At 32.1% G+C, this 26599-nt stretch overlaps 1 protein-coding gene across 1 annotated transcript in view; it reads left to right on the forward strand.

Annotated features, from left to right (window-relative positions):
• Positions 1 to 26599, forward strand: part of LOC129220050 (dynein heavy chain, cytoplasmic-like) — a 135385-nt gene that overhangs the window by 31939 nt on the left and 76847 nt on the right. The window contains exons 13-27 of the mRNA XM_054854389.1: positions 1417 to 1548; positions 1756 to 1890; positions 4396 to 4467; positions 4784 to 4867; positions 4959 to 5138; positions 6455 to 6745; positions 7305 to 7540; positions 8825 to 8897; positions 9011 to 9121; positions 9287 to 9406; positions 21410 to 21649; positions 23229 to 23352; positions 25392 to 25537; positions 25692 to 25802; positions 26020 to 26229. Of these exons, the coding sequence (XP_054710364.1) occupies positions 1417 to 1548; positions 1756 to 1890; positions 4396 to 4467; positions 4784 to 4867; positions 4959 to 5138; positions 6455 to 6745; positions 7305 to 7540; positions 8825 to 8897; positions 9011 to 9121; positions 9287 to 9406; positions 21410 to 21649; positions 23229 to 23352; positions 25392 to 25537; positions 25692 to 25802; positions 26020 to 26229 (2265 nt within the window). The remainder of the gene's footprint in view (positions 1 to 1416; positions 1549 to 1755; positions 1891 to 4395; positions 4468 to 4783; positions 4868 to 4958; positions 5139 to 6454; positions 6746 to 7304; positions 7541 to 8824; positions 8898 to 9010; positions 9122 to 9286; positions 9407 to 21409; positions 21650 to 23228; positions 23353 to 25391; positions 25538 to 25691; positions 25803 to 26019; positions 26230 to 26599) is intronic.

Here is a 26599-nt window from a genome sequence, read left to right on the forward strand (position 1 = left end):
AGACACATCCGTTTTAAGTTAAAAATAAATGCAACGAAATATTTCTTGAAACAAACTTTTTTTTTTCAATCACAAGTAGTGCAGAAAATGAAAGAGAATACAGTAAGTGTTATTTTTTTTCTCATACTACAGGTATTAACAGTATGCAGTAGAAGTAAAAAAAAAAAAAGAAACAAGCAATAACAAAAGAACTTCCAAGATACTGAATTCGGCATTAAATAAATGCAAGACAAGAAACATATCAGTCACAAAAATGATCTTGAAAATTATGCTACAAAAACGCGAGAATCGTGATTTTTGCATTTTTACTCAGGATGTATCAAGGAGCTGAATTTGGCACATCTTGGTAACAAGATACTCGCCTCATCGGAAACTAGGGGCCCAGCCTTTGGGGAGTCCCCGGCTCGAAATCAGAACAGTGTAAGTTTTATAAGAGTTTTAGGGGGAGGATGGCAGGGTAGTGCACAGAGGGGAGAAGGGACACCTGTTGGCCCGGGCCCGAGCTTAAATGGGGCCCAATATTTTTAAACCTAGGGTTGAAAATATGGGTAAACAATATAGAGGGGGCCCAAAAAAAGCATTTGTGACAGCCCCAAAATTTCTGTGCACGACCCTGGAGGAGGAAGTGCACAGAAGTCAGTTTGGTAGACTTGAAAAGTCTTTCGAACTGAAAAAAGGGCCTGCCTTAACCCTGGACTGCCCTGAATTGAATTGGGAAAGAGAGCAGGAAGTCTTAATTAAAGGTCTAAATTTCAAGTGTGCCTTGCAGCTAATGAGAACTAGAACTGCTTTTTCTGTATTTCTTCAAAATATTATAAATTTTGAATTGTAGCAAAATTAAGAATAAAAAAAAAAAACTTTGTCATTTTTCTTTTCTGACATCAGGAATTAAAAAAAAAAAAAAAAGTTCTTCTGTTTTACGGTACAAAACATTTCGGATTTCGGGGGGGGGCCGTCAGGCCCCCCTCTAGATACGGCCCTGGTATGCACCTCGAAGCGATTTTTCGAAAATTCGATGTGGTTCTTTTTCTATTCCAATTTTAAGAACAAAACTATCATAAGATGGACGAGTAAATTACGAAATTATCATAACGTGGAACCGTAACATGGGCACCAGCCAATTGGCGAGATACGAAATTATCATAATGTGGAACCGTAAGATGGGTACAAGCCAACTGGCGAGAAAATTCACCATACATTATCTGTAAATATACAGGCGAACCAAAAGACCTTTTGATTTTTCTATTACGGGCAAAGCCGTGCGGGTATCACTAGTTGGTAAATATAACAGGCGAACCAAAAGACCTTTTAATTTTTCTATTACAGGCAAAGCTGTGCGCGTACCACTGGTAATGAATAAATGCTATATTGAAAAACATGTTAAATATTTCTATTACATGACTTTGTTACTTTCAGGTCAGTCAACGACAGTTGGGTGTTTCAGGAAGAATATTTGCAATTGACAATATTAGATCCAGAACTGGGAAAGGCAATGTTCTGAAACTTAAAATAAATTTTTTGCCTGAGATTATAACCTTAGCCAAAGAGGTAAGATTTTCTATTTTATACATGATGTGTATTGTTATATACTACTATCAAAAATTGCTTGAAATTTCAAATTACATGTACACAGTAAAAATATTTTTGTCGCAATAACTATGTAATTAGTTTTTCATTATGTTTTTATTTTTTCTATTTGATAAAAGTGACTTTTTTCTAAACACTTTTATAAATGCAATTTGCTCAACTTTTTAGGTGAGGAATTTACGTTGGTTAGGATTTCGTGTGCCTTTGGCAATTATAAACAAAGCTCATCAAGCAAACCAACTTTATCCATTTGCTATATCATTGATTGAAAGTATAAGATCATATGAAAGAACATGTGAAAAGGTATGTATTTTGACTTTTATTACTATTATTTACATTATTGTATATTGCAGGGGTGTTTGTAATTCTAAATTTTTGGCATTTCCGAATATGTTGTGTTGCTGTTTCCGAAAATTTTGATCCAGCTTCATTCTAAAACTGAAAAATATACTTTGAAAAAAAAAGAAATCAAACGATTTCTTTCAGCGATTTTTGTATGCGTATTCGAAGAGTTTTAACAGGGTTGAGCTTTCTAAAATTTCACACTGTTTTCAGAAAATTTTGCATAAGTCCACTTCAGCCCTGATATGTTTTGCTTTAATTTAAAAGAATGACAAATATATTCAGTGAACTGTGTTTAAGGGACTCCCTGAAAGACTACCTTTTCATTTTGTTTCACTAAAACACATTTGGTTTTATTAAAAGATGCTTGTAAAATTTGCATGGAATTTAATTTGCGATGAACATTCATTTATTTCGGAATTCAATATCATATGATTTTTAGTCTGTGTTCTATAAGTAGCTGGTGCATAGTTTTAAAGAAACGGTTTTAAACATTTCTGTTTTCAGAAAAAAAGAAAAGAAAAAACTTGCACATTTTATATAAAAGTTGATGTTGAAAAACATAATAAATAAACAAAGAATGCTATATACAAATGAAATGAGAATATCTTGAGTCCTTAAAGTTTAATGTGAAATTTAATTGTATGAAATGAACTATCCCCCCTCCCCATCATTCTTCTTCATTTATTTTCCTAAAACTGCTCCAATGTATTAATTGTACCATTTTATATGAGAATTTATAAATAGTAAATTTATAAAAAGTAAAATATTTGGTTTCTCATGAATTAAATGTCACCTGAGAGAACTATGATAGGGAATTAATTTCATTTCTTAGCTACTCCTGTGGCATGAAATGGAGGGCAATTTTAGTTGTAAGCATGTAAATATGCTTTAAAGAAAATTAGGGATTACTTGTCAGTTTTGATCTTTTGTGATCATCTATCTTTAAAGTATTCCATGTGGTTCTTCAACTAATATATATAAATTAAGAATAGGAAATAAGTTTATAATAGTCAAGGTAAAATGACCAACAAATGAAGAGATTTTCCTGTGTCTATATGTCACTTTGAAACTTTGCAATGATTGAAAAGTCTCTAAAGAATAATTTCCATTCACTTTTTTACTTTCTTCTATATCTAATATATAGAAGAAAGTATTGGATTCGTGCAAATTTTCGAATTTCGAATTTTGACGGATTCAAACGTTTTTAGGTGTGCTGAGTCCATTTCGACTATTTTTGGAAAATGTCTGTCTGTCTGTGTGTGTGTATGTATGTGTGTATGTGTGTGTGTGTGTCACGTCTGTGTGTGACCAGTTTTTTGTGGCCGCTCTACAGCAAAAACTACCGCATGAAATCGAACGAAATTTGGTACACATATGTGCCCCTATGTGAACTTGTGCCCATTGGTTTTTGCCGCGAATTCCTCCAAGGGGGGTGGAACAATGGGACGTTTTTTGAGTTACGCGTGATTGCTATTCCTCAGGAAGTAACTGGCGGAATCAAACAAAATTTGGTCCATATATTGCCAGTAACAGGAACAGGTGCTGATTCAATTTTGGTGTCAATAACTCAAACGGGGGTTGAGCTATAGAACGTTTTTTGTCGTCAGTTGTGACTGCTGTATCTCAAGAAATAATGAACGGAATCAAACAAAAATTTATCGTCAAGTAGCCCTTAAAGGGTATAAAAGCTGATTTTATTTTGGTGTCAATAGCTAAAAAGGGGGTAGCGCAATCGCCGTTCTTTTTTTCCATTGTGAGTGCCCTATCTCAAGAAGTAATGCTACGTTCTGGTTGAAATTCGGAATATATGTGAATCCATATGTAAACAGGCTTTGGTTCAATTTTGACACCAATCGTTCCAAGGTGTTTTTTTTTTTTTTTTTTGCGAATAAAAAATAGCTTTATTAATTCAACAATAAGAAAGATAAATCGTAATAGATTGTCGTCTGCATATTTCTCGTGATTTTAATTGTATGGAAATGATCGGAAATATTATCTCAATGATTTAAAATTTTTAACTGTTGCCATCTTATGTTTGTTAACAAATAAAATATTTGTAATTAATTCAAGCAAGGCTTTTAAAATAACTTTCAGTTTTTGCATGTGTAATTTTGTTTTTGTTGGGAATATTGCTCCCTCGTCAAGCATGGGGAAGGATCAGAAAAAAAAGAAAAATATAGAAGAAAGTTTCGTGATGGCCACAGCATACTAGTTTAAAATTTATTCATACTTAAAATATTTTTATCCATCCAGCTCCTTTGATCACTTCTAGGACCATAGGTTGAGTCTTTCAGTCAGTTGCTTGTTGAATGTTTGTGAAGAAATTTTTAAAGAGATACATCATCTCGTATTTTTAAAATTTTGATTTCTTAGTCATTTTAAACATTATTTATTTATTTTTCCATATTTTCCTTGTTAGTTGTTTTTTCCCTACATTTAGTTTCAAATTTTGTTTTGTATTAGGTTGAAGAAAGACCTTCCATTACTCTGCTTGTTGCTGGACTTAAAAAGGATGCTCAAAGTCTCATTATGGAGGTAAGACTAAAAATTAAATAATCAGACCTGCAGTAAATTTTGATATTTACCTGTTTGTCAGTGTGAAACAGATTTATAATTGCTGTCATCGGATGATTTCAGTGTACATAGCTGTAAAACAGAAGGGAACTTTTTGGTGATTATCTTATAAAATTTTAACCGCAGAAAGGTAGTAATAATGAGAAGTTGTACTTTTACTATGTGATTTTATTATTATTTCTTTTTCAAACTTGAATTGTAAGAACAGTTCAACTACTATTTGCAATGTAACATTCTACTTAGTGTTACATATATTGATATATCTTTTTTTTTTTAGGGAATAAGTTTAGTGTGGGAATCATACAAGTTGGATCCATATGTTCAACGCCTTGCAGATAATGTCTTCAATTACCAGGAAAAAGTAAGAAATTTTTCCTGCTCTAGTTTTTTTCTTTCTTTCTTTAGTTATTTTTTCTTTTACTAATTTTATTTTTATGTACATCAAATTTTAGGTAGAAGATCTATTGTCCATTGAAGAGCAAATAGACATTGACGTGCGCTCCCTTGAAACATGCGCTTACAGTACCAGTGTGTTTTCAGATATTCTAAACAAAATTCAGAAAGCTGTAGATGATCTCAGTCTTCATCAGTATTCAAATCTTCACTTATGGGTCTCCAAATTAGATGAAGAAGTAAGGTCTTTTGATGGCTAATTATTTCATATTAATCAATGAGTACATTGAAATTTTGTCCTTCTCTCCATTAATTTTGAGCATTTACTTTCTGTTTCCTTTTGAATCCTATTATTACGTGGTAGTATAACTTTTTGTACTTATATTTTTAAATCCCTGATGCTAGAAGGAAAGGATCTTGTAAGTTTGACCTGTTTGTATTTATGTGTCTTTCTGTAGTAGTAGCCTAGCTCCTAAACAGATAATCTGATTTTGCTAATTCTTTTGTTTGTACAGCAAACAAGTCCTTTGCCAAAAATTTCATATGCTTTGTTTGTGATTTCAATCCGTTTGCATGTTGCAAAAATTTCAATTATTTTTAATGTTGTGTGGTTCTTTACCAAGTGCTACTTTATATCTGCTTACGTTATTTGTTATTTAAATAATTAATGTATTCCTTGAAATTTATTTCAGTTGTTGGTGGTTCTTCAATAATTTATCAAAATATCTAAATTTGTATACATGATTAAACAAATTATGTTAAAAGAAAACAAAAACTCTTTCAGTCAAAAATGTTGCCATTAAAATGTCCCTACGTCTTTACACAAATAACTACAATTTGTTTTAAAAATTATTACTTTGTTATTCAATATCAATATTTTTGTTTAATATTGTTACAAGTTCCGCACAACTTCAGATATTAGATGGAACGCTTCACAGATTAATTGGTGGAATAGTTGACACTTCCAATCCAATATTCTGTGAATGAAAATGCCACTTGCTAAAGATAATTTTGACTAGTGAGCATTTGTTCTCAATTTGTTTGCAATTACAATCCAATCTGTAAATCTGCTAGACTAATTTTGTGTGCTATTTAATTTTTTGTTTTACCCTTTTGAGCAAGACAATCTTACACTGCAAATACAAACTGTAGATTGTGTTTGTGGAGAAATAATTTTAAAAACAACAGCATGTCAACATGCAACAGTAACCTTGATTTAACGATTGTCAAGAAACTGGAAAAGTTATCGTTAAGATTGCCGAAGACTGGAATATCCTCTGCCAGTATCAAAGTGCTGCCTATGGCGCCTATTGAACTAAGTTGAGAGGCTTAATTTAATTCAATTTGTTTGAATTATTGAAGTTAAAAATTACTGTTTATGTTAATTTTTCTTAGCGTGTGTGTATGTATATATATATATATATATATGTATATATATATGGATTTAAAAAGCACTTTAAAATGTACATTTATGTTCCATCTCATTCATTTTCACATTTTAATGCATATTTTCAATTTTAGATTCCATTAATGCTTTTTCCTTTCCCTTTGACAGGTTGAGAAAAAGCTTGCTTTGAGATTAGAGGCAGGTGTCAAAGCTTGGACTAATGCTTTGGAAGGCAAAAATCAGCAAGAGACAGATTTTCATGACACAGATACTACAACTGCCCACAAACCTGGTGGTGATCCTCAGATACAAACTCTTATACATGAAATTCGAATCACCAATCAAGTAATTTATGTGAATCCTAGTGTTGAAGAAGCTCGATTTAGCATATTGCAGCAACTTTTTGCTTGGGAAAATGTTGTTTTATTGCAAACACGAATCCAAAGCTCCAGATATCAAGTATGTATTCAGGTCACATTTTAGTTTTTTGTCTTTAATAAACCCTAATTTTTGACGAGATGGGAGATTAAAATATGTTTAAATTATGCAAAACAATTTATGATAGAAAAATTGGTTTAGTAATTTCATTCCATTTGTTTCTTATTTGAAATATGAAAATCAGAAAATCATTTAGTGTTTCTGCAATTCATAAAAATCCTTAGAAACTTTATTTATAAAAATAAGGGCCTTTGAAAGCACTTATTTTTGGCTCCAGGTCCCTAACACTTATTCAAAGTTGTTATTTTTCACTACTACCTGCAATTTAATGATATAAATTGGCATTTATTGCTAGCAGTTTATTTATTGATATAAATGGCAGGGAATAATGAAGCTCCAAGATAAAAGTAAATGCTTGTATGAGGATGTAAAGCATGCTAGTCAATCTTAATACTCTTGTTGATCAATCATATATTTTTGCTTTAAAAAACTCAATTTTTTAAAAACAATTTCAAGTTTCTTTGCTTTTTATGAAAATTTTCTCTCATCACTAATTTAGAGTTTTCTTTGATCTTCACAGGTTGGTTTAGATCGCCCAGTAACTGAATCATACAGAAATCTTTTACGAAAAATGCCTGGAGGTGTTGATACCTTAGAAGCATCTTACCATGCAATTGAAGACAAAATTCAACAAATGGACTCTTATGTTAAAGAATGGCTTCGTTACCAGGCTTTGTGGGATCTACAACCTGAAGCATTATATTCAAAGCTTGGAGAAAACATTAACCGTTGGATGAATACATTAATTGAGATCAAGTAAGCTTATAAGATAAATAAATACCTTTGTGCTGAATAGTAAAGTCAGACCAAACAACGTAAGTAGAAGCACAAATTTGTGCTTCTACTTACGTTGTTTGGTCTGACTTTAAGTAAGCTTATATTTATTCTTTTGGTTAAATCTTCAAACTAGGGATGAACTGGCAGTAATTAGGGATGTTCTGCCTTAATCGGCAAGAAAGCATTTTTTGATTAAAATTACATTAAATTTGACTAGAATAAGAAACTATGCTGAATGATTTTTTTTATAATAAGTAGATGTAATTTTTTCATTGTTTAAAAAGAAATGCAAGATGCTGCAACATGGTTGCATGTCATTTTTTCAAATTTTGTAGGAATACTCCTATTGAAACAGAAGAAAAAGAAATTATTTTGTTTTTCAGCTATTGTATTCACTGTTGTAGTTACGTGTTACACTTATAACTACAACATACATTTTGCAATTTATTTTAAAAGTTACTATTTTTAAAAATTTAATATAGATATTTTTTGTTTAATGTTGTCATGAGTTTGGCACAACTTCAGATATTCTTTAAATATTGACACAGTTCTTGTGAAAACACAGGAAATTTATTTGCGAATATATACTAAAAAGTCATTAATGATTGCTAAAATATGCATAGTGACCAACCAAATATCATAAACCGACTTAAACACAACAGTAAATAAGTATTTTCTTCCAAATACGATGAAACTAAAATCACAGCGCACAGACTTCCAGCAACAGACACAGAGCTGAAACAAACTCCCTGCTAACAGCTGATCATTAACTACTGCATACAGCTGCTATTTTTATATGCTTGCAAGTTTTATCTATCATTTTTCAGTACATTCTAGAGATTAATGGGGTCATATATAAGTTTTTATCAATCTGTTTGATTTGAAATGCTATAGCAATAAGCTTGGCAATTTCTCACTAAATTTGGCACCCATAATTAGTCACCAAAAATGATACCAACTTGGCGATTTGTCTTAAATTTCTCACCAAGGCTGTCAGTGCTATGTTAATTATATGGCAAGAAGAAATAAACATACAGGTAAAGTTTAGAAAGGTAATGTAGTTTTGTGTGCAAATTAATGAAATAAACACTAAATTTAACAAGGAAACAACCGTTTATGACTATAAAAACATGTAACTTGTTTTAACAAAACTTGTTTTTCGATTTTGATTCTTATGTGAAATACATCTGGTTAAACCGGAGATCTGTTTAAGCGGGAGTCGACTGTACATTGCCTGCTTATTTTTTATATTTTCTTTCGCAGAAAATCAAGAACAACATTTGACACTACTGATGTGCGTAAGGAAATTGGCCCAATAATTATAGAATATGCTAAGGTAAGAGAAATTTAGTACATGCACTTAAAACACCAAATTTGAAATGTAAGAGATATTTCTCTTTTGAGAGTAAAATAGTTTATATGACATGCAAATTTCTTTTCCTTTTTTAGGTTCAGTCAAAGGTATCACTTAAGTATGATTCCTGGCATAAGGATGTTCTTGGCAAATTTGGATCTTTGTTAGGGAATGAAATGGCTTCCTTTCACACCACAGTTTCAAAAGTATGATTCATGTTCTGAGTGATTTTGCTAAAACTTGAAATTTGTCTTACTCAGCTAAACTGCTGTAAAGCTGCTCCTTAACATCATTTTTAAACTTTGTTATTTTTGCGAGAAATAATTTGTATTTTTAAACATAAATGCTAAAACTCAACTATATTTTTCTAGTCTCGTAGTGATTTAGAGCAACAATCCATCGAAACTGATTCAACATCTGATGCTGTTACATTCATCACCTATGTACAATCCCTAAAGAAAAAAATGAAGATTTGGGATAAGAAAGTTGAGGTAATCTTATCTCTTATCATTCCAAGCTCATCAAACATAAATATGAATCATAGCATTTTGCAGAATGGTATTATTTTTTAAAATATGAATCTGGTTATTTATGTATCAATTTTCATGTAAATGAATAGAGCTCTTAATATTTTTTTTATTGTTATACTTAAAATCATATAGCATGTTTTCAGTTATTAACTTGTTTTATGAGAATTATTAGCATTGTTGTTCTAAGGAAGTTATTACCATTGCACTATCATATCTTTTGTAATGATTCCCAACAGTATATGAAACAATTAGGGCTCGACCGATGGCATTTTTTGGCCGATGGGCCGATGCCGATTGTTCAAAGATGGCCGATGGCCGATTGTTTTCCTCCAAATGGCCGATGGCCGATGGCCGATGCTGTTGGCCGATGGCAAAAAAAAAAAATAAATAAATATAAAATCTAACAGAAATAAATTGATAAGATTGTCAGGGATTTAAAGGATTATTGATTCATTTCACTTTACTTCCTTTCTACGAATAAGGAATTGTAAACCCCCCCCCCCCCCCCCCCCAAAAAAAATCAGATTTCGACCTAAATTTTTATTTTACGATCATCCAATTTAAACTTCAGAAGTTTTTTCTGCGCATATGTACATGCATATGTACCTAAGAACATTTAGATGATCGAAATATCCATTTTGAAGGTCTCCTTAGTTAATTATCGCAAATTCTCTTGTGATGTTTTCATGCGCGTAAACTTACGTCACTCAAAAATGTTATGAAATAGTAAGTTGAGAACTCATACGTAGGTAGTATGATCTAAAAGTTCGAGGACAAGTTGTATAAAAATTTACCGTAAATCTATCTACAAAATAGTCACCTTGAATGACTATGCATTTCTGACACCGTTCGTATAGCTTTTAGAAGGACTACTGGAAGACATTTATCGCAACCTCCTGTAAGGCCTCTTTCGCTGCTGTTTTGACTTCATCGTGGGGAAGAAGGCGACTATCATGTTGAGGATGCAGGGTTCGATTGGTCAATACTCTGATATGACAAACCAATAACATCACGTTTCGTCGGACTTAGCTCCGTGTGATGTTTACCTGTTCCCAGCAAAAAAAAAAAACATTTGCATGGACGCCGCTTTCTTCCGTCAGGAGAAGATAAAGCTGCATCACAGAATGTAGCAAAAAATGGCTTCCAGGAGTTTTTCCAAAAGTTATATGAACACTGGCAGAAGTACATAGTCCCTCAAGATGACCTTTTGTAGGTGGATGTGCTTCGGTAATGTGAACTATTCTAGGTAAGGTTTTATACAGCTTGTCCCTCGAACTTTTGGATCGTACTACGTACAATCTGTATAGGGTGTAATTATGCTTCTCCTTTTTTGACTGCTGTATGATGGAAGACAAAGAACAACAGCCAAAAAAAAAAAAAAAAAAAATGGAGGGGAAACAAAGAGACAGTCTTAACCAATTGATTTTTTTTATTATTGAACATATAACTAAGATTTCAGTATTATTGTAATAATGTTTGAATTTAGGTAAACTAAACATAGTTAAAAAGCATTAAATTATGTTGTTTAATCATTCAAAAAAAAAAAAACTTTGAAACCGTCAACAAAGTACGCTATTAAAGTGGAAAGATTGCACGTAGACATTTTTTAGTCATCAAGTTAAACAAAAAAGGTAACAGATAAATTATAATATTAAATCATAATAGGAATATTTTTATACTTATTTAAAATTTATGAGTAGAAAAGTTGGCATTTTTCATAAAATGTATAACAGTGACATAAATTTTGCGGAAAAAGGAAATAGCCATGAAATGAGCGAGGTTCTTAAAACGCAGCTACAATAAACAAACTCAATATTTACACCAAGTTAATAACTGAATACATATATATACTACTTGATTTGATGTTTGCACACGTAATATTGAACAATTTGATTGATTAATCTTTTATGAAGCACTACAATCAGGTTCAAATTAAATTTTTCAATTTAACAATAATTTTCTGAAATTTAAAAAATTGCATAGTAGAAAATCCTTGAAACTTTTCTATAACATATTATTAAACATATGATGAAAACGAAAATAACTTATTCATTGATTTTATATAAATACATAAAAATAGTTACAACAGAAAAAAAAATCGATTGCTATTAATGATGCAGAAAAGGTGGCGCATTACAAAATATAGGTGAAACAAGTATAAAAAATACGCAAAATGACATTTCTTGACCAAAATAAATAATCGCTAAATATTTAAGAAATGCTTGAAACGACGAGGGTGGATTAGGGGGTCACCCTCTGATTTTGGAATAACTCACAATGTTAAACTTCGGCCCCAACTTCGGCTTAATTTTTTTAGTTCAAAACCGCTACCACCAACGCCTCGGAAGAGTTTCTGAATCTACTTCAGCACTTCTGAAGAAAAAATTCAAAATCCCTTTGTTTTCCGAATTATGTCACCATTCAAAACGTCTTTAATCAATTTCTAATTAATGCTCGAAATTCTTCCTAAACAATAGATAAAACTTGAAAAAAAAAATCTCTAATTTTATGAATGGTGTTAGTTTTAAACAACTCGGAAGTACAACTTTAGTTTAATTTCAGAAATTGTGGGAGTGGGAGGAGGAGCACGCAAGTGTTCTCGGAAATACAAAAAATAGTCGTAAAAAATAGAGTTCAAAATAATCATAAACATTGAGCAGAAAAACCCTTTTAAAACTTGCACCCGAGTTTGTTTTGACGTGCAGTGGCGGATTTAAAATGTAGCAAATGTTGCATTTGCGCGAGAAGGCCCCATAACCATAGGGGCACCGTAGGAGTTACAAAAATGCTTTCGATAAATGTTTTACAACTTTTGTGATAGAGAAATACGGCGCCAAAATGTATTTCGACGGGCCCCAAACTTGTAGCTCCGCCGAAGCGATACAGAAAAGACTGCATTACTGTGATTCATATTACAAACATCGAAAAATAAAAAATTACCGTCGGTTCAACGGGAATCGAACAAAATGAAACAAAACCGGTTTCGCCATCTCATATTTGTTTCCATGGTCTCCAATTCTGCAATATATCACCAAATGATCGGCAGTCTGAGACGCTATATTAGTTTTGCATTGAAATAAGTAATTAATAGCCACAAAAAATCAGTTAATAGGCTTTTTAGAACACCCGATCGAAAACAAAAAGGGAAAGTCAAAACTGGAACATGCGCACTTCCCACAGGCGAAAATTTAGCCTTCTACAGCTTACCATTTTTTAGTTATGACTTATGAGAGATACATACGTACATCCAGCCGCAAGAAACAACGCAATAATTAACGTGTTTGGTATCTGAATGCAGTATTAAAAACTCTCTCTTTCAGGGGTGACTAAAATATAAATTCAGACTGAAATTTAAGTAAACAATTTTGTTTGAAAACAATAACTCCCTTTACTTTGCATTAAAAAGTAAAACGAAGGTCTTTTTTTTCAAAAACATCGGCCAATTCCATTGGCTTTTCGATGTTTTTAAGGCCAATGGGCCGATGTTTCCTGCAAGTTAGCATCGGCCGCCGATGCCGATGCCGATGGCTAAATTGTTGAACCATCGGCGCCGATGCATCGGTCGAGTCCTAGAAACAATTGCTGATATTGTAAAACAGCCTAGAACCTTTTTAGCAATTTTGTTGGGGAGAATTTCTAATCTAATAATATCTCCCCAATGTTTCTTTGATACTAGCAGAGTGAGTTCGGAAATAAGAACTTGACAAACTATTTCTAACTTTCATGAAGTTTATTTAAACGATAATGTAAATAGATAAAAACACGCTGTAAATGATAAAAATAAATACTAACAACATAATCTCTTTACATGCTACTTCTGCATGAGATAACTAACAGTGCAACGCAAACTGCATGACTATTGACTAAAAACTTTGATGAAGTAGACCCATTGGGAAATAAGCTAAGTCCAGCTAATTCATTTCTAATAAAGTGCAAACGGCACGAACAAGCAAGTTCGCATACCGATCGAGCGACCGCCTACAACAAGAGATGATCGAAGAGAGAGAACTAAAGCCGCGAGCAGTTTAAATATCCCCCCCGGGTCATTAGCATATCCGAGTCACGTGAACGGACACATCACTGCTATCGTTAAGCACACGTGCCATCAGATTCCTTCTAGAAGCTTTCTATGACGTCATCCACAACGGAGTTCCCGCAAAAGGTGAACGAAAGTGAAACAAACATTCGGTCGATTCGACCAATGTGAATGAGTGCAGATAAGAATCTTTTACCCCAGTCATGCAGAATGATTGGTAATGCATTATAAGTAAGGAAAAACATTCTTTTACTATTGGTGTTGTGAGGTGATGAGATAGGATTATTTACTGTTGTTATTAACAGGCCTAACAAGGCCCCCCCTCTCATCATCTCACAATGAAAACATTCAAAAAAATTTAACTTTTTTTTTTGTAGACATTTAACACAATTTCCACATATTAATAACTATGAGAAAAACAATGAACAATTTTTAAAATGTAAACTTGACTCTATATTACGAACTTCCAATATAGATCTAGATCTGAAAAATTGAGAAAAACACAACATGCAACACACTTTGCTGAAAAAAAATTCAAAAGTTCAAAGAACAATCATCTTGAAATGTCCTTTTTTTTTCTTTCGTACTCTCTCGTACGTCGTAACTCATAGTACGTTTTCACCGAATTTTCACCAAAAGTTCGAAAACAAATTCTTGATCAAAGTCCTTTATAATTTTTTTCAATCATTTTTCCGGTTTTTATTTATAACAATGACAGTAGGTTAATCTGAAATATAAAATAAAAACCCACAGTAACTGTTCGAATCAGCATATAAAATATCACAGTCTAGAAAATAGTATAGTATAAGCATATATTGAGAAATGTTTATAACGAAATGTAAATAAGCTCTTTTACTAACTACACATTTCTCCTTAAATAATTTCATTTACAAAAAGATCACTAAAAATCTTCAAAAAAAATGCTCCCATCTATACTTAAAGACTGTCTGATAATTTTAACTGATTAAAATTTCATTTTTACCAATTCAAATTTTTTTTTTTAATAACATTTTTGCACCATAATATATTAAATGAAGGAAAATTACAAATTCTAACGGGAACTAGTGGTGTTTCCAATATTCAAAAATAGGGTCTCACAAAATGAAAAACAAATACACCCGCGATAGACCTTCATGTAACAATAAACTCACTCTATCCTAACTCCCGGGGAGACTCTGACAATTACATTTTCACTTTTAACGAGACGTAACAAAAAGCTGTTCGCAACCCGGTTGATAGGGAGAAAAAGCCACCGAAACATTCAGGTGGGCAATTAAATTGTTAGAACTTGCAAAAACATTTCACAAAACATGATGCAAAGAAGAAAAATTTAAAGTACATTAAACAACTTTCAAAAATTTCTAAAAAAATGTTTCTAAATTATATTATATTTGTACAAAAAAATTTTTCAATAAATCTTTGAATTTCTAATCGGGTGAGAGGTTTCGTGAATATGTCCGACATGTTATCTTTGCTTTTGACATATCTCACGTTAAAAATATTTTTATGAACTAAATCCCGAATGAAAAACAATTTGATATCAATGTGTTTACTACGATGATTTTCGATAGGCGATTTAACAAAATCTAACGTAGCCTGATTATCTACATACAAAATAGATTTAATTTTACAACTTTTAACAATTTTTATTTTGATGCATTCGTCAATTATACGATCAAACCACATGAGTTCTTTTGCACATTCTGTCATGGCAATAAATTCAGCTTCCATCGTTGAAAGGCTAACGCTTCGTTCTTTGAACGTGCGCCATTCAATTGGAGCTTTATCAAGTAAAACAAGTCGACCGCCTAATGAGGTTCTATCATCCTTATTTGTGGCGAAATCAGCATCCGAAAAAGTTATAAGTTGAACATTTTCACATTTTAAGTTTAATTTTAAATCTTTAGTATGGAAAACATATCCTAGTAATTTCAACAATCCATCCCAGTGTACAATTCCTGGGTTGCTTTGAAATTGGCTGAAAATGTTAACAGCATATGATATATCAGGACGTGTTCTACTAGAAATAAATGATAAACACCCTAATAAACTCTTGTATGGATATTTTGACATTTCGTCAATCTCAGCTGGAGTAGTAGGACAATTTAACTTTGAATAAACACATCCTTTACTAATAGGTAAAGAAAAAATAGGAATTTTAAATTTACTAAATCTTTCATAAACTACATGAATGTATTCAGTTTGATGTAAATTTAAGCCATTTCCTTCATTTTCAAATTCTACACCTAGTAGCTTTTTAGTTTTACCTAAAATTTTAATTTCAACATGTTTTTGAAGTAAATTCAAAGCATCTTTAATATCCCTGTCCTTCTCACTGAATAACACAATGTCATCCACATATAAGAGTAAAATCACATTATCAGTATAATAAACACAATTACATGATAAAAATTTATGAAAACCAATTTTAAGCAATATATTTTCAATTTCATAAAACCACAGACGACCGCTTTGGTGCAAGCCGTATATAGCTTTATTCAATTTGCACACATAATTTTCTTTTCCCTTCTCAATAAAACCTGGGGGTTGCTTCATATATATTATTTCATCAATAGGAGCATATAAGTACGCACTTTTAACGTCACATTGGATATGTAGCCAATTTTCTCTTGATACCAACAAAGAAAAGAAAAAGCGAATGGTACTAAAGCAGACTACTGGGCAGAAGGTTAGATCAAAATCTAGTCCCCTCACTTGATTAGTCCCCTGAGCGACTAGTCTACTTTTATAAACTTCACCATTTTCCCCTTTCTTTAAATTATAAACCCATCTACATCCGATAGGATTAACATTTTCCGGTAATTTGACTAAATTCCAAACATTTCTTTTACGCATAGTGCCTATTTCAATTTCCATTGATTTTTGCCATTCCCCCCTTTCATTAGATTTTAATGACTGTTTATATGTTCTAGGGATTTTAATTTCTGTGTCTAGTCAGGAAACATGAGTTAAAATTTTAGATTGATTTGAAACTTCACCCTGAAAATCATCATTGCCTTTAAAATTAAATAATTCCGGATCATACGCTATGTTTTCACGAAGACAATATTTTTGAACATCATTCAACGATCTTAATCTTTTGCTATTCCCCTTTTCAAAATAATACACGTCGTTTCTTGAACCATCAGGTCTAGGGACAAATTTCCGAATCCACCTAGCTTCCCGCATTGGTTTGCGACTAGAATCATCCCCCTCACTGTCTGAACTTTCCGCCCCCCCTTCAGAGCTACTTTCAACATCTAATTCTCTGAAGCAATTCGAATCTTCGCTTTCTTCCGAAAAATTCTTATCTTCTGCCTGAGGCGAAAGAGGCCAGAAAAGGGTATTTTCTTTTCCGCGTGATTCCTGCTCGGAAGTAAATTCGTCCTTGAAAAAGGAATTCTCTTTGAAAGATACGTTGATTGTTTCAATGACTTTATCTTTGTCTGGAAGATAAACGCGAAATCCTTTACGATTGAACGCGTATCCGACTAAAACGCCTTTTTCGGCTTTTAGGTCTAGTTTCTTTCTTAATTGTCGTGGGATACCGACAAAACAAGTAGTTCCGAATGCTTTTAAATGTCTTACAGACGGTTTTCTTCCCCCGTAAAGTTCAAAAGGAGTCTTTTCTTGACTTGAATGACAAATCCTATTCCATGTGTATACAAAATATAACATCGCGTCGGGCCAAAAATTGTTTGGCAAACCACTTTCTTTTAACAAAACGCGTGCACTATTTGTTACTGTACGGTTAAAATTTTCAATTAATCCATTTTGCTCTGGTGTGTACACATTTGTGAGTTCATGATGTATACCCATATTTTGACAAAACCCGTCTAGTTCCTGATTTACAAATTCCGTCCCGTTATCAGATCTGATACTAACAACCTTTTTGCCGATAAATCTTTCGGCTCTCAGAATATGTTGTTTTACAATTCCCGGAACCTGACTTTTTGACTTAATAGGATACAATGAACACCTTTTAGAATAGTCATCAATAATAGAAAGAAAATAATTTTCTCCGTTTCTACCCTCTACTTCACATTTTCCCCAAACATCCATATGCAATAGTTGCAATGGCTGGGTACTTCTTACTCTATCAATTGACTTGAAACTAACACGCTTAAATTTTCCTAATTTACAAACATCACAGTTTAATTTAACGTGTTTAAACTTAGGTAGGCCACGAACAGCTGAAAGATTACTAGTTTTACGAATACTTTCAGTGTTGACGTGTCCACAGCGTTTATGCCAAGTTTCAATGTCACTTTGACAGCATTCTACAGAAGGTTCTTTATTTACATGACTAGAACTAGGAGAATTTTTAAACTTTTTACAATTAACATTATAAACTCCATTATTGAGTTCAGCTTTAAAAATTAATCCCTGTTTGTCGGATACCTCCACGAAACCTCTCCCACCTTTAAATTTTGCACCACCCTGGTCAAACTTGGTGCCAGACAAAATATTTCGTCTCAAACGGGGAGAATACATTACATCTTTGAGAATTACAGTTCTTTTACCGAACTTAACTTTGATTTCCCCTTTTCCCTCAATCGGGAAAGTTTGCTTTTTCACGGCAACAGCCATGTTTACATCATTTAGGGGTTCAAATGTCCTAAACCAGTTCTTATTTGAGCAACAGTGATTTGATGCGGCAGTGTCAAAAATAAATGTATTCCCTTTATCTTGGGTCTGACTAAGATTTGCCTCTGACAAGAAATACAAAGGATACTCACATCTATTATTTAAAGGTGATCGGCGACGCTCCTGGAACTTCCTTCTAGAACTCCATTGGCGATTTCTACTCCTTGGGCCCGTACCTTCTTCCCTCCATTCTTTCCGGGATTGGTGTTGGTTTCCCCTTTTATTTCTTTCTTGTGAAGTCATTCTTTGACGGTCTTCATTTTTGACATAAGGGCATCTGCTCCTTATATGTCCTTCTTCATGACACTTGTAACATCGAATTTTAGATTTAACTTGGAAAACCTGCATCTCATTTGTCTTCTCTTCTTTCATTTCTTGACGGTTTTCTTCAATAATTAGATCAACCAGGATTTTCTCGAATGTAAAATCTTCATCTTTCCTCATCAAAATCTGTTGAATTAGATGATCATACGTTTCTGGTAAACTTTGCAGTAATTTAAAAGAAATACAGTCCTCCGGGAAATTCGGATAAGCAACTTTGATTTTGTCGAAAATTCTCTGCAGACGCGCCGCGAATAAATTCATCTTTTCTCCATTCTCTTTCTTGCACTGATTCAGCTCAATGAAGAGTTGCATACTTATACATCTATTCTCCGGAAAAAAATGTAATTTTAGCTTCTTCCAAGATTCGCATGGATCTTCTATAGTTTCAACTATTTTTCTTAGATTTTGTTCAATATTCAAGAAGATTAGTGAGACTGCAGTTCGCTTCCTCACAATAAATTCTTTCACATCCTTTTCTGTTACATTCGTCTTCTCATTAATGACTGGTTCTTTCTCTTTTCCGTTAGTAATGTCCCATACATTCCGTTCCATGAGAAGGAACTTCATATTCGTCGACCATTCGAGGTAATTCTTGTTGTTCAGCTTTTCAATCTGAATCGCGAAATTTGCCATTTTCTTTTTTTTCAAACTTTAGTATTCTTGAATTTTGGTAAAATCTTTTAAGTCGCATCTATCTTGGTCGCCCACCCATCTCAACATTCCAATAACTTCATCTTCAGATGGGTCATCGAATTTGCAGCTTCCAAAAAAAATTTTCAAAATTTCTGAAAAATATCGAAATGTACACCATCCAACGGTACATGTACTTTTGGCAGCAGTACAACCCCGCCTTTTTACAGATGCATGTACACTCTTTATCATTTCCTAGTCTTATCCAAAAATATTTTCACTAGGTCTGCACAGGAAAGGGACTGGGCCCATAACCCGTGTTGGGGAGAATTTCTAATCTAATAATATCTCCCCAATGTTTCTTTGATACTAGCAGAGTGAGTTCGGAAATAAGAACTTGACAAACTATTTCTAACTTTCATGAAGTTTATTTAAACGATAATGTAAATAGATAAAAACACGCTGTAAATGATAAAAATAAATACTAACAACATAATCTCTTTACATGCTACTTCTGCATGAGATAACTAACAGTGCAACGCAAACTGCATGACTATTGACTAAAAACTTTGATGAAGTAGACCCATTGGGAAATAAGCTAAGTCCAGCTAATTCATTTCTAATAAAGTGCAAACGGCACGAACAAGCAAGTTCGCATACCGATCGAGCGACCGCCTACAACAAGAGATGATCGAAGAGAGAGAACTAAAGCCGCGAGCAGTTTAAATATCCCCCCCGGGTCATTAGCATATCCGAGTCACGTGAACGGACACATCACTGCTATCGTTAAGCACACGTGCCATCAGATTCCTTCTAGAAGCTTTCTATGACGTCATCCACAACGGAGTTCCCGCAAAAGGTGAACGAAAGTGAAACAAACATTCGGTCGATTCGACCAATGTGAATGAGTGCAGATAAGAATCTTTTACCCCAGTCATGCAGAATGATTGGTAATGCATTATAAGTAAGGAAAAACATTCTTTTACTATTGGTGTTGTGAGGTGATGAGATAGGATTATTTACTGTTGTTATTAACAGGCATTTATGCCTAACAAATTTTATTTTTCTAAAATCTTGTGAAGAAATAGTATTTCCAAGAATGGGGGGGGGGGGATTAAATAAATATGTTCGAGAAGATTTAACACTTAGGGTACTTAATCTTGAAGATATGATTTTTTTTAAAATAGAGAATTTATTTTTTATTACAAAATAAACACCTTAACTGTACAATTACCACCACTTATAAAATCGGCGGATTACAACACCAGCCGCTTTTTAAAATCAGGTTAGAAAGAATAGAATCATTGCTATGTCAAAAAATGTAAAAAACATTCTTTAATAAAATCATCATTGCCATTTTATAAAACCAAGCATTTTTAAATCAACGTGTTAAAAATTGAAAAAGGCAGTTATAATGTGTTAAACATTGCAACATTGTGTCTTATTAAGAACTGGAGGAATAAGTCTCAGAAGATAATAAAATTGCAGTGCCAAATTTACCCTGTATAATGTCAAAAAAAAGTGCTCGATGTTATACAATGAACTTTAGAGCCGAAAGGAGAATGTATCGTTAGAAACAACAAAAATTTTTATAAACTTCCATGCAATGTGGAATCTTGACTCTCAAATTCTGTTAATCAAAAAACAATGCGTCAATATTTTGAGACATTTATGCAAGTTTTTTAAAAAATGTACCTCATGCTTAGTTGAATTGTCCACTGTATTTTGAAACGCTTAAAATGAAAATACATAAAATAATTCATTTCTTTTTAAAAGTAGTTAAACTTCAAAAAAGATAAATAAGTGTAGTTTTGCCAGTTTATAAAATCAGCCATATTATAAATCAAATGTCCTTAGAGCAATTGTGGTTTCAGTAAGCTACTGGTACAAGTTCTTTAATTTCTGGTCAACTTAATTTGCTTATTTATCATCCTGCTATGTTTTCATTTCAAAATAAGTATTAAAAAAGGCATTTGTATTGTTGAACGATTAAGAAAACTACTTATTTATCTCACTTTAACATCACCCAAGTGTGAACAATTTCTTTTGTCTTTTTGATTCGTCTAGCCAGTTGCATGACCCTTTTCATTCAATATCTACACCAAAAACATCAACATAACCTTGACTTTTATTTCTAAGTTCATCTAAATTTCAGCCCTATTTTTTGACATTAAAAATAAATAAATAAATAAACAAATAAATTTAAAAAAAAACAATCTGTCCAGAACTTCAATAATTAAAAAAAAACAACCACTGATTTATTTGCTATGTTTTGCAAATTTCATACTTTTATTCATTCCTCTGTTTCAATGAAATCTCTTTTTTAGCTGTACAAAGAAGGCCAGAGAATCTTAGAACGACAAAGGTTTCAATTCCCCAACTCCTGGCTTCATGTTGACAACGTGGAAGGGGAGTGGTCTGCTTTCAACGAAATCCTTCGTAGAAAGGATTCTGCTATTCAAGTGCAGGTTGCAAGTTTGCAAGTAAAAATTGTTGCAGAAGACAAAGCTGTTGAAGCACGTACAAATGATGTTCTTATTGAGTGGGAAAAAACCAAACCTGTTGAGGTAATAATGAGAATTTTTATTGGCATTAGAACCGTTTTGTTCATTCTTTTTTCCCCATTTATGTAAATTGAAAAATAACAATTGTTCATACTCGAGCTACTTGTTTTTATGTGAAAATTTTTTCCCCCTGTATTTACGTAACTGTTGATAAGCAAATTTGTTATGAAAATAATTGAAATTTTATTTAAGGCTAACAAGCAAATAGAATATTTTAATTTCAAATTGAATTTTAATTAAATAGAAACAAATTATCTAATTATTTAAACGTTTCTGTAATAAATATTAATATAATTTTAATTTTGAAAATATACATTTAATAGTGAAATATTTTTAAATGCTGAAAAAAGATATAAATAGACATTTCTTGTACATGCATAGAAAAAATATGCATACTTAATTTTTAGTGCTGTTAAAACATAAGTTAACCTAAACTCATATTTTTTTATTATTTCCTGAACAACAGATAATGCAGAATATATTCAACCTAAGTTCAGTATTCTATTTTGTGTGCATTTCATACAGTTCCACACCCAATTTCAAACCTTCGCTTATTTTCAAATTTACTCCTAAAACTAAACCATACCAAATTTTAAAGAATTGTTAAAGTGCTGTCACACTCTTTTTCCCTCCTGCAAATTTTTCATCTATTTTATGCATTGAAATATTTTTTTTCAATCTACAGAATTTGTAATTTAGCATTGATTTACTTTAAGATAATGCAGTAGAATCTTGTCCATACCAAATAACTGCAACCAGGTAATTTAGATAATTGAAAATGCATACAATCCAGGTAGTATTGGAATAAGCAAAACAAATCTTTTAATAAGCAGTCTTGCCTTAAATTGTGATAAAAAAACATGTTTTGTAACAAAATTACATAGAACTGGTTTTAATTTAAGAAAAATATAAATACTTTTTCATATTATTTCTTAGCTAAGAATTGTTTGAATATTAAAGCATGGTTATGCAAATGCTTTATAATGCTTAGATAAAAATGAAAAGTGTATATTTAGTGCACTTCTAGTTACATTCTTATTATTATAAACTGAAATAATCTATGTGAGCATACAATTTTTTGAAAGAGTACAAATTTGATCTAGATAACCTGAAGTTCTAGATCAATGAGAGCCTAATAAACAAGGTTGTACTGTACTTAAATGCCTCAATTGTGCATTTCATTAGTTTCATGTTAACATTTCAGATGTTTTCCTTATTTGTTTTTTAAATTTTGATATTTATATATTTAGTGATATCTTTTTTATAAAATAGTAATAATAAAGCAATAAAGAGATAAATTTCACAAATTTAATCCCTTTTTTTTTGATAAAAATTATTAGCTTGATAGAATGGAACAGTCCATGATAGCATTTCTTGAGTTTCTCTGCTGAAATATTGTTGATATATTTTAAGAAAATAGAATACTGTATGGTAGTATCCATTTGATTGTATGGATTCAAAATTAAAAATATGTATATGTAACGGATAAAGTTACCACTTGGCTTTGATCATGATGTTTAACTTTTCAAATATGCATTCATATACAAAACATGTATCAAGAATTTTGAAAACATTTTTGCAGGGCTCGCTTCGTCCCCAAGAAGCAATGGGGCATCTTTCAATATTTGAATCAAAATTCAGCCGTTTGAAAGAAGACAGAGATAATGTGATGAGAGCAAAAGAAGCATTGGAACTCCAAGAACCAGGTAAGTGTGCATCACATATTCCGCAAAATTTCGCTTCCAGAAATATAAAGATGTAGGTACACAATGGTATATTCAACTCTATCAAATCGGACTTCACATCTTGTCGGCTAAAGATTTTGCACTGGTCATATTGTTAAAAAAAATCTTGTTATAACTTGTTTACTTAACAGTTTGCTAATGGGACATCACTATTCAACAGCGTTGTTTAAATTAAAAAGACCACACTTTTTGTAAAAAATTCATTAGAAAAAACAAATTTTTCTTCAAACTATCTAAGTTTCCATTGTTAGCTTGTGATAGAAACTTCCATTTTGAATAAAACAACTCCAACATCTTACAAAAGTATAATTCAAGTCCTAGTATACACAAAAAAAAAAAAAGGAAAGAAAGAAACAAATTGTGATTAAATTACAAAACCAAAAATGAAGTGCTATGTAAAAGCAAAGTTATTAACATTTATTCTGTAAAACAATAAGTAACTATGCATATTTTGGAACTTAACATATATTTTGGAAAGGGCACAATTATTCTCAATAATAGATATTTTGTTCGGGGTAATTGTTGAATTTAATCAGGGTTCGCGTTTACGCGCTATAGCGGGTTTTTTACGCAAATTCGCGGGAAAGGGACGCAACTTCCGCGGAAAAAACGGGTCCCAGGGACCCAGAAAACCCAAAAGATAAGAACCAGAAAAAAAAATGGTAGAAAATGCTAAAGATCTATTTAGTAAATGCTTTTAAGCTTCAAAATGACCAGGAGAATCAACAGAAAGGGACTAAAATGACCCTATCTGTTTATCAGCTATTCAAACACAGCCCAATTGTGGACCAGTCAATGGAATTTTAGTGATAAGACTGGAGCTTACAGTGACCTCCTGGGCAGAGCTCAGGGAGCAAGTTCACAAATAGCCCATTGTACTGTATTCTAAGAATAAGCTTTCCCTCAACTTTTATCTTGAGGAAATTCCTAAAAACAGAAATGAAGACTAAAAATGAGAGAGGTTTTCAATGCAATCTTCAGGATTAATACAAGACAATTGTACAGTAAAAATATTGCAATTTGGCATTCATGTAACCAGAATTACTTTTGAAAATCATTTTGCATCCCCAATAAAAAGAGGGGAGAAAAAAATGGCGAACATTTTCCAGATCGCGCTAAACACAAAGAGTTTGGAACTTTTACATTTTTCTTGTTAAAATGCTTATGAATACTTGAATTTTATACAAAAGCACTTTAACCTTGTTCTTTTTCTAATAATTCATCTCTTTCTGATGGGTTATTTTTATTTGGACTTGCAAAAGTCGGGTATTAATCGATCGCGCCATTTTGAAAATGGCGCGATTGAGAAAAATAGAAAATAGAATTTAAAAATAGAACAAAAATCAAAACAGATATTTTGAACAAGTCAAAATAAAGTCAAATATACTGATTTAAGATTGCAAATGAGCAATTTTCACACTCATATGAGAAAATGTTTCGTTTTTGCGATCGCGATTTTTGCGTTGGGTTCATTCGCTTGCGATTTATTATTATTATTATGTAATTGCCAATGATAATTGGAAAGGAGGGGGGGGGGGTCTGTTTGCTTTTTTAACTAAGAAAAATTTCCAGGAAAACAAAAGTTAAGATAGTGCTTTTTGCTTGATCAATCAGAGGCACTTGTTTTATATTTTATGGTAAAACCCATTTTTAAAGTAAATTTTGAGTTAATCTCATTGTAACTGACCAAATAGTTTCTCACATAACTGAGTCTTGCAAGTGTATTTTTTGAAAATAATTTTACAATGATAAAATCACAAAATAATTAGGGCAAAAATAACCAATTTATTTTATTTCATGCCCTCCCCCCCCCCAAGTATAAATATTTTTATATTATTCATTTACACACTAAGATTTTCTGTTTAAAATTTAAGGGATTCATTTTTTCCACAAAAGGACCCAAATCTATTTCATTAATGGGTCTCTGGGACCCATGTTATGGATAGTTGAGCGCGAACACTGATTTAATTCTTGTTTTCAACTTAATATATATCTATTAGGAGCCCTATCTGCTACTGATGAAAGATTACAGGTGGCATTAGAGGAGTTGCATGACTTGAAAGGTGTCTGGTCAGAGCTTGCCAAAATTTGGGATCAAATTGATCAGATGAAAGAACAACCATGGCTTTCTGTTCAGCCCAGAAAGGTAATTTAAAAAAGTTTTTTTTCCCTCTCAGCTTTAATGATTGACATTTAATCTATTTTGATGTGTTACATTAATTAATTTGGAGAACATTTTGTCTTCTATCGTTTACGAAATATGTTTTCTATATTTATTTATTTACTTATTTATTTTATAGTTGCGACAACATTTAGATGGACTGCTCAACTTACTGAAAGAACTTCCAGCAAGATTACGTCAATATGCATCTTACGAATATGTAAAGAGAACCCTACAGAATTTCACAAAGGTTTTTCTTTTTTATTAAAATATATAAAACTCCATGCATTTGTAATGTGGATTATTTATGTCACATGTTGCTGTTCCATTTTACTAATACAAACATTTAATAATAGCTTGCTGATCTTTAAGCATCATACTGTTTTTAACAAATCAGAAAAATTCTTTATTTACAAGTACTATTTAATGATATATGAGATGAATTTTAACCAGCTTTTTGATTACAGGTTAACATGCTTATTGTGGAACTTAAATCTGACGCCCTAAAAGAAAGGCACTGGAAGCAACTCATGAAGCAGCTAAGAGTAAACTGGGTTCTTTCGGACTTAACTCTTGGACAAGTATGGGACATTGATTTACAGAGAAATGAACCAATCATCAAAGGAGTTATTTTAGTTGCTCAGGGTGAAATGGCGTTGGAAGAGTTTTTGAAGCAGGTGTGTGTTGATACTTCATTTAAGTTCATATTTATTTTTTAAACAAGCTGTTATTTATCATTATTGCAGTGATGCCAAAGCTATAAATTTAAGTAGTAATTTTTTTAGTTATTGTGTTACTTTTAGCGAAAGGTCTAAATTATCTGCTATGGGGGTTAAAACTATAATGGTTTAAATTGATTTGAAAAAATTGAAATAAAGAATGAACTAAATCCATTATCCACTGTCAATATGAAATTCATAATGAGTTATGCTATGTTTAATTTGATTAATGTTGTACTTGAATTTATACTTCTAAGTAGCCATGCATCACAAGGTAAAATAAAAAAAATTCTTTCAATCTTATTTACTTTATCTACATTTATATCTT

Source organism: Uloborus diversus, chromosome 4 (genome assembly GCF_026930045.1).
Source record: "Uloborus diversus isolate 005 chromosome 4, Udiv.v.3.1, whole genome shotgun sequence".
NCBI classification, from domain to species: Eukaryota; Metazoa; Arthropoda; class Arachnida; order Araneae; family Uloboridae; genus Uloborus; species Uloborus diversus.